Source organism: Brassica rapa, chromosome A07, assembly GCF_000309985.2.
Source record: "Brassica rapa cultivar Chiifu-401-42 chromosome A07, CAAS_Brap_v3.01, whole genome shotgun sequence".
NCBI classification, from domain to species: domain Eukaryota; kingdom Viridiplantae; phylum Streptophyta; class Magnoliopsida; order Brassicales; family Brassicaceae; genus Brassica; species Brassica rapa.
Genome location: NC_024801.2, coordinates 1,964,704 through 1,977,961, shown reverse-complemented (window position 1 = coordinate 1,977,961; position 13,258 = coordinate 1,964,704). Strand labels below are relative to the sequence as shown.

General features: G+C 29.4%; 2 protein-coding genes across 2 annotated transcripts; both read right to left on the bottom strand.

The window, feature by feature from the left end:
* Positions 1–83: 83 nt before the first annotated feature.
* LOC117126629 lies at positions 84–2,435 on the bottom strand. Its single transcript, XM_033275175.1, has 2 exons — positions 2,088–2,435; positions 84–1,994 (listed from the first exon to the last, which is right to left on the bottom strand). The coding sequence occupies exons 1-2, from the start codon at positions 2,433–2,435 to the stop codon at positions 84–86; spliced, it is 2,259 nt and encodes a 752-aa protein (XP_033131066.1).
* A 5,293-nt stretch (positions 2,436–7,728) lies between these two features.
* Positions 7,729–8,938, bottom strand: LOC103828416 (bZIP transcription factor 2). The gene has a single exon (XM_009104018.3). It carries the CDS (start codon positions 8,461–8,463, stop codon positions 7,957–7,959), a length of 507 nt encoding a protein of 168 aa, XP_009102266.2. The 5' UTR covers positions 8,464–8,938; the 3' UTR covers positions 7,729–7,956.
* Between the last annotated feature and the right edge of the window lie 4,320 nt (positions 8,939–13,258).

Below are 13,258 nucleotides of genomic sequence, written 5' to 3'. Positions count from 1 at the left end.
ACTTACCAGAAGAAAATTCTAGTTAAGACGTTGGACGACTTACTTAAAGGTCTTCTGGACGACTTACTTAAAGGTCTTCCACGTCAGTTCTTACATTGTGGACGCTTATGGCCAGTTTCTTTGCAGACTGAGCACCTATAAACCCTGTGTTTCTTCCGGGGTTTGCGTCCTCTCATCCTGGATAGCTCCAACCAAGATTGCCATCTTGATTTCTTCTGTCTCCCCGGACCACGCTTTACTTCCGGAGGAAAGCATGTGCGTGCCTCAACAAGTTGTCCAACACAAGGATATATATTCTCTGAGTATCCTGCAAACAAAGTATCCTTTGAGTAGACCGGCCACACAAGTGTGGAGATATGCACACCAGCTGCTGTTCCAGCTGCTATAGCATGAGAGCAAGGTATTTTCTCGACTTGATAGACACCACAATCACACTTTTGAAGTTCCAGATCAACATTACAGTCCCTATTGCCACCTTTCACAAAGAACTTCCATCCATCAATTTGTTGGACTCTCAGAGTATACGCGTTCTCCTCTCGGACAGCAAGCAAGTGTTCAACACCCCGACTATGTTGAGTTGTAAGACTCAAAGCATCTCCTCTCCTTTTCCAGTACCACCTTCCTAGCTTCTCCCTTATGAACTCCAGCAGGAACTGAATAGGAAATCCTCTTGCTCGCTTCAGTGCGGAGTTAATTGATTCAGCGATATTGCTCGTTTTTAAGTTGTACCTGTCTCCCTGACAATGAACCCTAGACCATAGGGTCACATCGGCTTCCTCCAGATACTCAGCAAGATCCGGATTTGCACTCCGTATCTCATCCATGTACCGATCAAAATCGTAAAGTGTATGAGCATAAGCAGCACCTTTCACCAAGTACAAGAGATGCTTCCCTTTATACTTTTTGACAATATTCTCTTGAAGGTGATAATAACATATTCCTCGGGTTGCCCAAGGAAACACCTTTTCACACGCATTTATAATGGAGGCGTGCCTGTCGGAGACTATCACCAGAGGATACTCATCAGATACACAGCTCGCCAATTTTGTGAAAAACCATTCCCAAGATTCATCATTCTCACCATCTACGATCCCAAAAGCCAATGGATATATCTGAAAATTACCGTCTTGTGCGGCTGCAACCAACATAGTACCCCCATACTTCCCACTTAGGTGAGTCCCATCTACCACAATGACCCTTCTCTGATACTTAAATCCTCTGATTGAAGCTCCAAAAGCAAGAAATAGATACTTAAATCTATTCAGAGAATCAAGTTCTATAGCTGTGATAGAACCCGGATTTGCTGCCTTGATTTGCTCCAAATATGAAGGCAGTCGCTCATACCCGTCTTCCGCTGATCCTCTCACCATTTCTTGCGCATATAACAATGCTCTGTATGAAGTGGTGTAATCAAGTGTCATGCCAAACATGTTCTTCATTGCATCTTTGATATGCTGCGGATTCAACCCATCAATGATTCCAACTCGATCTATGAAAAGTCGACCAATGTACTTCGGAGTACAACGTTTCCGCTGAGCGATTCTGTCTGGGATGGAACATGTATGAGTTGCCAAATACTTGGTTACCCAAAACGTTTTAGTCCCATGTTTCACACTTGCTCGGACCTTCCATTGACAACCACTAACACGACATGTTGCCACAAACAGAGTTTTCGTTGACTTGAATATTCTGAAGGAGAACCTACGCCTCACCGCTGTCAACCGCAACTCTGAAAGCAGTGCATCCTTACTAGCAAAACTCTGGTTGACATAGATTCTGTCTGCAGATGATCCTTCTCCTTCACAACCATATGCCCCTTTGTAATCATCAAAACAGATTTCATCATCTTCTTCCTCATCCTCATCTTTAACCTTTCCATACTCACTATAATCCTCAGCATCAGCAACAACAGGGATGTCAGCATCCTCCTCCCCATCATGATCCTCAGCTTCATCCCCCTCTTCAGCTTCATGCCCCTCCTCAGCTTCATCCTCCTCCTCAGCTTCATCCCCCTCTTCATCTTCATCGCTCACATCAGCTTCATCCCCCACCTCAGCTTCATCCCCCTCCTCAGCTTCATCCCCCACATGATCTTCATCCCTTTCCTCTGAAACCGTTCTCATCTTGCTAAAGTTTGATACACAAAGACGTACTTCATGCGTTTTAGTTATCTCGAGCAAGTTCCGAACTTGTCTATCACTTGTAACATGAATAGGAGGAAGGTCTGGAGCCATCTGTTGTAATGAGTAGGTTAGCTCCACAGACTCTGTGTTCATGTCCAGGTTATAATCTTCTTGAGCCATTGCAACAAGATCAGCATGTGTCGAACTTTCATTCAAAAATAACATTCTCGCTCCTTTGAAATGATCAACCACAAAATTCCAACATCCATCTTTCAACAACCATTCTCCATACACTGCATGTAACTGACGCATCATCTGAAAAAGTCAAAATATAACACATTAGCAAACTTAGAACAAAGAAAACGAAAGTTTATTAAAGACTGACGCGGACGACTTCAATCTAAGTTGTCTAGACGACTAAACTATATGTCGTCTGGTCAACGCAGAGGTTATTTTTGCAATTGACTTTGAAATCTGTTATTTCGGACGACTGAAAGTTAAGTCGTCTACTATTGTTTGGTTAAAAAAAAAACTCCAAAAAAGCTAGACGACTTACATTTCAGTCGTCAGAGGTTAGTTTTGCATTTGACTGGATTATTTCAGAAGTTTGACTTTTTGGACGACTTACATTTCAGTCGTCTAGTGAAAATTAAAATAATAATATTTTTTTAAAAGTAGACGACTTACAGTTAAGTCGTCATAGGTTAGTTTTGCAATTGAAAAAAAAACTTCAAGATTTAATTATATACAGACGACTTATAATTCAGTCGTCCACGAGACGACTGAAATATAAGTCGTCCAGGGTTTACGAGGTTTGACCAGAATCTCGGAAAAAAGTCCTGGACGACTTACAATTAAGTCGTCTGGTGGACGACTGAATTATAAGTCGTCTGTGTATAATTAAATCTTGAAGTTTTTTTTTTCAATTGCAAAACTAACCTATGACTACTTAATTGTAAGTCGTTTACTTTAAAAAAAATATTATTATTTTAATTTTCGCCAGACGACTGAAATGTAAGTCGTCTGGGGAAGTCAAACTTCTGAAATTATCCAGTCAAATGCAAAACTAACCTATGACGACTGAAATGTAAGTCGTCTAGGTTCTTTGGAATTTTTTTTGAAACCAAACAATAGTAGACGACTTAACTTTCAGTCGTCTCAGGTTACAGATTTCAAAGTCAATTGCAAAAATAACCTCTGCGTTGACCAGACGACTTCCAGGTAAGTCGTCTACAGCCAGACGACTGAAAGGTAAGTCGTCTACAGCGAGACGACTTCCCAAGTAAGTCGTCTGACGAACAGATCTGGAAAAAAACTCGATTTCATACCTTAAATTGGTGAGATAAGTTCCTTAGCATACATAAGGCTTCTCCAAGCACACAGAATCACAAACGAAAGTCACCCACCCATAATCGTTAGCTTCTATGACTTTATGAACCATAAAAATTTTAGAATCAAAATCTTGGGTTTTTTTAGCTCATTGTGGAGAGAAAGTTAGAGATATGTTGTGTTTAGTTCACAAGAATAGAAAAAGAAGAAGGGTAAATCGATTTTGGGAGCATTAAGAGCTTCAAATTGGTTGTTCATGGTGGTTGTGGTATTGATGATAATGACAATCTTGTAATTACTTGAAGATGATGAGGGTGAGAGAGTAAAAATGTCATTTTCGAAAAAAAAAAAAAAAAAAAATTGATGGCATTTTCGTAAATTATATGAACTTGTGGGGTGAATAGGGCAAAACCAATTTTCAAAAAAAAAGGAGGTTAGTTTTGTGTTTGACTTTAAGTTGTAGGTCAATTTTGCAAAAACTCCAAAGATAAAAGAGAAAAGCAATAACAAGAAATGGACGTTAAGAAGCCCTTTTAAAAAAAATAAAAATAAAAATAGAAATTGACGTTAAGTATTTTCATGACCACATATGTACTGATATACATCTTCAAGATACCATGTGTTTTATAAATGTTATGCGTTGGTACAATATTATAATATTGGCATTGCCTTTCCAAAAATAATAATTCAATTTATTGAGTTTCTGTCCTTTTTTATACACTTGACAATTTCATCAATGAGTATAACTTGGGGCAATTGTCAATAATAACACCTTTTGAAGTTTATGTCTCAAAAATAGCACTAGAAGGAAAAAGTCACAAAAATGACATTCATTAAAGGGTAAAATATCCCTAATACCCTTGGTTTAAAATTAAATAAAAAACAAAAATAAATAAAATAAAAATAAAAAATAATGAATTTTTTTTTATAGATTCAGATTATATGTTTTCAGATTCGAAATTTTTATAATATTTTCTTTTGAAACTTTTTTTTTCAAAATTTTTTTTTTCAAATTTTCTTTTTATAATTTAAAAATACTTTTTGAAACTGTTTTTAAAATTTTTATTTTTTATTTTAGTATTTATTTTTTATAAAATTTCAAACCCTAATTCCAAACCCTACCCCTTAACTCTAAACCCTAAGGTTTGGATTAATTAACCCAAGGGTATAAGTGTATATTTACCTTTTTAATGAAACCTATTTTTGTGACTTTGAGCCTTGAGTGCTACTTTGGGAACAAAAACTTAGTTTGGTGCTATTCTAATCTTTTTCTCTATAACTTGACCAAAGAAGATTTTATTGATTACTAAGTCAAAAGAATAAAAGATTTTATTGATTTCAAAATGAGTAATGCTGGTACATCTACCATTTGTTATCTCTAGTTCGTAAAAAGGATATGTATTAATATTTTAAATCTCTCTTATTAAAGCAGAATAATTCTCGTGAATCAAACTTTTTATAAGTTTTTAAATTAAATACACATTTCTATTATATAATTAAGTTCACTATTCTAATTATGAAAATAACATTATACTATTAAATGTGTTTCCAAACAACACAATAACTAATCTTGTGTCAAACAATATAAAACATTAATTCTTACTTTTTTGATAATTTAAAAATTATTTTATTTTAAATTATTTGATTTAAAGCCATCTAAATAATTTATAAAAAAAATTAAAAATAAGTATCACTATTTCTATGGCTTTAGAGCATCTTCAACTTAAAAAGCCATCTCAACATTTAATCTCTTATATATTTAAATAAAAACATTGTAATAAATACATTCACATTATAGTAGATATGTGACAGTCTCACAATGATTTGATAATAAGTATGCTAACGCGTTCACACTATATTCATTTTTTTAATATAAAACTCATATACATGGTTCCAATAAAACTCTAAATTTTTTGGCTCGAATAAAAATAGATAACGAATCAAAAGCCAAACTATATATATTATTTTTATTGTTTACGGATAAAGTTGAGTAAAATATTCATAAATTTTGATTCGATTCATTCTCCGTTTTGATTTGAAACAAAAAATCTGGATATCTATATTTCTACGAAACAAATCAAATATTAAAATACAATATCCAAAACAAACAAATCACAAATACCAATATTTTTAGGAACATATATCTAATTCGATCTGTTATATGCATTTATATCTTTAGGGTTAACTAATCGAAACCTTAGGGTTTAGAGTTAAGGGGTGGAGATTTGGGATTGAGATTTAAAATTTTATAAAATAAAAAATAAATATTAAAAATTTGAAAATAAAAATTTGAAAAATAGTTTCAAAAAGTATTTTCGAATTACAATAAGAAATTTGAAAAAAAAAATTCGAATTTTTTTTAAAAACAATTTATAAAAAAGTTAGAATTTGAAAACATATAATCTAAAACTATATAAAAACATTATTTTTTTAAAAAAAATTATTTTTATTTTATTTTTTTTATATATCTAGGATATTACGGTCCTTTTACCTATTAAATGAAATATTTTGGTCATTTTCTTCCTTGTGGTCTATTTTTGCGATCAAAACTTGAAAATGGTCTATTTAGGAGAATTGCCCTTTATTATAATAGGTACTAGAATTTAAAAAGTTAAATAATGTTTTATTTTTGTAATAAAATGTTATTATTAAATTTTTCAATTATTTTTAAAATTTTATTTTATTTTCGGATCAAATAGGATATTCTTAAAAATTTTGAATATTCGAGTCACTAAATATCTAGGTGGCTAAAGATCGAATCGACACGAATGCTTCTAAATATCCAGATATTCGATCTGTGTCCAACTTTATTTACGTATACAAATTTTATTTTCTTTATATGTATAAAATGACTAAGTCAAGGCTTTTCTTTATTTTAAATTAATTTTAATTTTATCTTTCATATATTATTTTGAACAAAAATGTCATTTAATATTAATTAACAATATTTTTATATATTTGTCAACTATTTTTATATACTTTTTACATACACATACATGTGTACTTCAGTTGAGGTGAATACTTAGTTACAAAGTGCTCACATCAAGGTACACATGTATGACTTTAACATTTTAAAATATTTCAACTTTAAAAGAAATTGGAAACTTCTTTTACAATAAATAGTCTTATACAAATAAAATGTTAAAGTCAATAAATTAACATCAAATAAATTTTATAATTAATTTATCAAATAATTACATATCACAAATTTAATCATACAAATTACATATATTTTATTAAAATTTCATAATGTAACGGATTCAAATAATTAAAAACAAATTTAAGTAATATTTTAGATATTTTCTATTTATATAAATAAAAAATAATATAACTATATAGTTTTAAATACACTAAAATAAAAAAAGATTAAAAAAATACTTATCAAAAATATTAAAATCTATTAATATTGTAAATTAGATTTTGTTAAAAAATATTTTTCGCTTAAAAGCGCGTGTCATATTCTAGTTAATTGTTTAAAAAAAAAAAATTAACCAAAACTTCAACATAACTTTGATATACTGTTTAGCAACTTAATTAATCTATCAACTAATTCAAAAAAATATTTAAATATTTTATGATAAAATAATTAAAAAATACACATACAGATCTTTTTAAGAGTGAAATCTAATAAAATCTTAGAATATGTTTTTGCAATTATTATTAAATAACTATTATACATTACTATTAATTTAATTTAATATATATACAAATTAAAAATTTATCATATTATATATAATCATAGCATTATTAAATATTAAAAATCAAATAAATATAATTGAATAACTTAATCTATTAAATTAATTTTTAAAATTATAAAGATAAATTAAGGTAAAATTCAAAACTTAAGTTTTTTAAAAATTAACTAAAATAAATAATTGACAAAATTTTAAATCTAATTATTTAAAACTCGAAATTCATAAATTATAGATGTAATTATTTCTATTAAATAAAATTTTGTAAACAATAATTATTAAAATCTAAATAGTACTTAAGTTAGAGTTCAAATTAACCTAAATAATCAAATAAAAGCTCTCCAAATTGTGAATTTGGGATCCTTCTAAAATTTACCATTCAACAAATGCTTTCCAAGATTCAAAAGCAATACAACCAATTAGTTGAAATGAAATCACATTAGAAGTTCTTTTATAAGAAGATAACTCCTATTGGTATATAGAATTTGATAATAGTTAACGTCAAACAGAATTAACTATAGCATAACAAGAGGAAGACTAAATGATGATAATCATATACTTTCAAACAAAAGCAATATCAACCATAACATTCACATTCATAATTTATATTATTATTAATAATCAAAAAGCACACACCAATACATAACAAAGGACATCCCATATATATGCCCCAATATAAGTTTATTTATCCTTCCAAACAATCAAGATGCATATACTTTAGTTACATCTCCACACCAACCCAAAACCACAAAAAGCTAAACTTAAGAATAATAAAGGGGGCAATAATACTAGTTTTTATAATTAATTTTAATTCAATACATATTGATATCATTAGCCATGATGGGTTGGTTAGTGTAAACCGAACCACCCCAATGATTAACGCCACTCATCATCATATCATCGTAATATCCGTCGCAATTAATCCCAGCCGTTCGATCATCGAACCCACAGCCGTCGATCTGATCGCCACCACCGTTGGTCGTCGTCACGAGATCGACGATCTCGTTCAACGACTCGAGTCTGGTGCTTAGCTCCGCCAACTGAGCGGTCAAGACGGAGTTCTCGGCTTGGATTTTCATGTAAAGCTCAGAGGTGACGGTGAGACTCGTCAAGATCTGACGGTTGTCGCTTGAAAGCTGATTGATCTGAGCCGTTAGATCGTCGACGTGTTTCTGTTTACGCATCCTTGATCTACGTGCAGATTCACGATTCGATAGCATTCTCTTGCGTTTCCGCTCGTCGACGGTAACGGCGGAGTCAGATGGATTCCCGCCGTCGGAGGAGCTCGAGCTCCGGTATGTGCTGCTTGATGACGCCATTTTATTACAAGAATATTACAAGAACAAAAGAAAGGACAGTTTGTTTGTTTTTTGGTTGGTTTTAGATTTGTCTGAAAATAATGAATATATGATGTAATAATTAATTTAAAGATTAGTTTTGGGAGTTTTCAGCAATTCATGAAACGTTGTAAAACCAGTAAAGGAAGACGACGGAGAAAGATTGAACGAGATGGGTTCTACGGCAGAGAGCAGATTTAACCGTGAGCCCCGAGAGCAAGATTTCGCAGAGAACGGGAGTCATCAGTTTCCGATCATCAAATTCTCAGTTTTTAATGATATATAACAGAGAAACAGAGGAGGAGAAGGAGTTCTATTTTTGAATATGTTATCAAAAACAAACAGCGGAGATCTCTAAATATAAAGAGCAGACAGATAATAAACACAAAGGATTTGGGGATAAGGAAGAGAATATGAGTGAAGGGGAAAGAGGTTTTGGATGAAGGATTTGTCATGGATTATATAGAAACCAAATCTCAAGCATCCACTTGATTTTTAAAATTTTAAAATTTTATTTTTATTTTCAAAGCAAATAATGGATGGTGGAGATTTGTTTTATCATTTTAAAGCAAATCTGTGGGTGGGTGTACTTTCCTTTTGATTTTGTAAAGACTGTATTTTTTTTGTTCAACTTAAAGACTGTATTTATAACGAAATATAAAAGGTAAGTGTGGATTTTTGTGTGGTGTGTTAATGGTGTGAATTAATGCAATAAAGTAGAGAAATAAGGACAGTGGGTAAAAGTTGACCAGATATCATCGGAAAAACAGTCAATCTCTTGAAATTACATTTTTAGTATAAAATCTTAAATATTATATTTGTTACCATAAGTTATTATTGTATTAATCAAGCTCTTAGATCAAAGTGATAATATATAATATTAACAAGAATATAAAACTATGACTGTCAATTTGTAACTGAGTGGTAATCATTATAGAAACAATACGTACGGTTATGAAAAGAATGAGTAGGAATAAAATTTTAGGAATCATGAAGAGTGATAGTTCTTCGTCAAATTTAATACGGAATAGATTTGTTCTAATTTTTTTTTAAAATAAAGAAACGAAAAGAAATAAAAAAGAAAATTTATTCTTCATGAATGGTAAAAAAATTAACGAATGCTAAGGAACATAGAGTCTAACTGGTGACCACTATAGAAAATGAGTATGGAAAATGAGGAAGAATAAAATTATAGAAATGAAAAAGAAGATTATTCCTTATCAATTTTGGAGAGGGAAAAATTTATTCTATATTCCTTTAGAATAAAAAGAATGATAATGAATAGAAAGGAAAAACTACTCTTTGTAAATGGTAAAAAAAAAGTAGTTAGAAATGCATTATTCCCTTTCATTCCTTGGTCATTAATTAGACACATAGGGTGTGATTGGTGACCAATGGAATGAATAAAAACACTATATTTCATAATATTCCTTAAACTTTTTACCATTCTTCAAGAATAAGTTTTCCTTTCCATTCCTCTTCATTCCTTTGTTGGTAAAGAATTATAGAACAAATCAAGACCTCATTAATTTTGATAAGTAACCATCATTTCTAAAATTTTATTCCTATTTATTCATTTCCTATTCGTTACTATGATGGTTACCAGTCACACCCATAGTGTTCATCTTCATTCCTTTGGTCACCATTCAAAGCCTAAGAAATAATATATTTAAAAATATTTGGTAAAATATTAGTGTTCGAGACAAATTTGGTGAAAGGTGTTTGAAATTCTATATTTGAAAATTTAAAGTGTTTTTCTCCAAAAACAAAACTTTAAATTTCACTTCAAAATTATTTGTAATTTACACTATGGTCCTTATATTTGTTGTTATTAATATAAATCAAGAAGACTTTTATAAGAAGCACATATACAGCAATATTACAGTAATATTAATTAATAAAATCTTACACTAAAATATAAAGTTATAAATAGAAATACATAATTAAATATTAAAATACAAGCAAACTACCACACTATTCCATGAAATTATTTCCATAATACCTCCATTTTTGGTTACACAAAATTTTTTTGGACAATACTTTAGAGGTTCCGAAGAAAATTACTAGACTATTAGTATTGTTGTAATATTTAAATTTATATAATAATTATGTCTTCGTGTCTCTTTTTTTTTTAAATTATTAACTTCTTTTGAAATATTCTTGTTGTATAATTTTAGTTTTAAAATATTATAAATCTTATTTTGAATTTTTATTTAATTTTTATGTGTAAAATTTTAATTTATAAAAATAAATTTGAAATATTTATGATATACAAAAAATTTAAAGATTAAAATGATAAATGAGAAGATACTTAAGAAACATAAATGTGATGTGTAATTAATTATAAGGATAAAATACAATAAAAAGATGAAATTTCAAATTTTAATTTTTGAGTAGTGAAACTTCATATTTCAAGTTTCACTCTTTACAACTCTAAATTTGAAGTTTTGAAGCTTTTTTAGAGAACAAAAAACTATATATTTGAAGTTATGGAGTTTCTTTCGAAGATGCTCTATCGATTAAAGAGGTTTTTTTTAAGTAGTAGTTGTTAGTAGGGGTGGACAAAAAATCTGTAAAATTTGATTCGAACCGTTATTCATTTTGATTTTATCCAAATAATTCAGATATTTATAACTTTATGAATCGAAGCAAATACTAAAATTTAATATCCGTCAAAGAAGAAGAAAATTACAAATAATAATTATATATATAATTTTATATCTCTATATAAGTTTTATAATAAGATTATTCATTAAATAAATTATTTAGTTATCAATTAAAAAAATTATGTACCTTTTAGACTTTTATAATATTATTATTCATTTTATAGAGGTTATTAACATTTTTTTTTGCAGTTTTTATAATTTTGTAAGAAATATTATTATTTTATCATATTTTTTCTTTTATATTATTTTTTACGGATCGAATGGGATATTCGGTAAATTATCCAAATTATTCCAGATATCGGAATCACCGAATATCTGGAAAGTTGCGGATAGAAACGAAAAATCAATTATTCGTACGGAGCGGATCACAAATATCCTTAAAATTCTGGATATCCGCTCCGTGCTCACCCCTACTTGTTAGTGAATGAAAAGATCTTGGTCATCCGGATCATATGATCCAAAGCGCCCTAAGGTTTGAGAGGAGGGAGATTTGTATTGTGTTTTCACATCTTGTCCATGAGTTTGAATGTTTGAGCCGGAGAGAGTTGTTTTACGAAGGGCGTTGTTCCGCTGCTTTCATATGTGATAAATGAGCACATGGCTAACCAATTTCCGTAAAGTTGCTGGTAGTATAAGTTAATGCCCTTTGAAGTTGAAAATTCATCTGAGTACCAATTGGATGAACGGGTTGAAGGATTGTTCAGTGGTCTGGAAATTTGGATTTTTTCATGAGACTAGAAACAACTTGACCACTCTTAAATGAGAAGTTATTTAATTGATTTTTGTTGACATGTTATTCAAATGAGAAATTTTAAGAAATTGTCATAATTGGATCGGTAGATAATTTTTTAATTTATATATTTTAATTAGGTTAAAAAAAAAGAAATGCTAAAACCAATTAATGTTATTTGTCATATACCCGATAATATTATAAATGTAGATTTATATTAATTAATTGTATAAATTATATAATGTTCTATTAATTCTTTTAATTATCTACCATTTATTCATAAATTATATAAGATAAAATAAAAATACAGTTTATATAAAATGAGATATTATATTTCATCTAAAAATATATACCATCATTAAAAAGTCATTACAATATTATTTTGATATTTTTAAAAATTAAAAAAATCTACATGTTAAAAAGATATTTAATCATATATAAAATAATATATTATACTTAAATTCTCCAAAAACATTTTATATCTGCAAATTTTCAGGTATCCACCACCTAGTATCTAAATTAATTAATAGTGTTAAATATATAAATTAATAGAATTATTGTTTAACATATGATTTAATAAATAATTTTCACATTTTAAATATTAAATAAAATTCAAATATAAAACAGAATACAAAATCATAAAAAAATAAAGTTTGCTAACTTTTATTTAATCGACCATATTAAAATAAAATACGTAGATTTATAACAGTTAATTTTTGACCTGCGCTTTGAAAGCGCATAAATTTTTGAATTATAAAACAAAGCTTGATATGAATTAGTATTTGAGATTGTTGTATATTACTATGTTACAAAGTCGTCTTATATCGAACAATGGAATTTGTTTAGATTATATAATTTATTAATTAGTTTATTTGAGATTTTGTATGTACACTCTAAGATAACTCATTTTAGGCATGTACATTTTATCCGAATCAGAAAAACCAAACCGAAACCGACCCAAAAATACTTTGTTAAGTTTGGATCGGGTCAAACACAAAGTCCCTATTGTTTTTTTTTAGACATGTGGGTCTCATTTCGGATCCAGTTCCTATCCGATATCTGATCAAGTACCCAAAATGGTTTGTGTATATTAGGCATATATAGGTACATTTAATCTTTAATCTTATCCTTTAAATTTGGGGCCTACCATAAATTTTTATTGGGCTATCAATAATTAGATTTAGAGAAAAGATGATACATTGGATTTATAGATAGTGTAAATTAAATAGATATAATTTAATGTTGCAATACTATACCTCCATATGTTAAATATTTAAATATTTGTCGATGTTAACTTTGAAAATTATAAAGATTTTTTTTTAAATGACAAAAATCATATTATCTAACAATGATTAATCTTTACAACCTTAAACCAATGAAA

What these genes read in the sequence shown, in the direction of transcription:
- LOC117126629 (XM_033275175.1), bottom strand. Translation starts at nt 2,435, where the DNA reads ATGCGTCAGTTACATGCAGTGTATGGAGAATGGTTGTTGAAAGATGGA. An exon ending in AGGAAAGGGATGAAGATCAT is followed by an intron (nt 1,995 to 2,087) that starts GTGGGGGATGAA and finishes GAAGCTGAGGAG; the next exon opens with GAGGATGAAGCTGAGGAGGG.
- LOC103828416 (XM_009104018.3), bottom strand. Translation starts at nt 8,463, where the DNA reads ATGGCGTCATCAAGCAGCACATACCGGAGCTCGAGCTCCTCCGACGGC.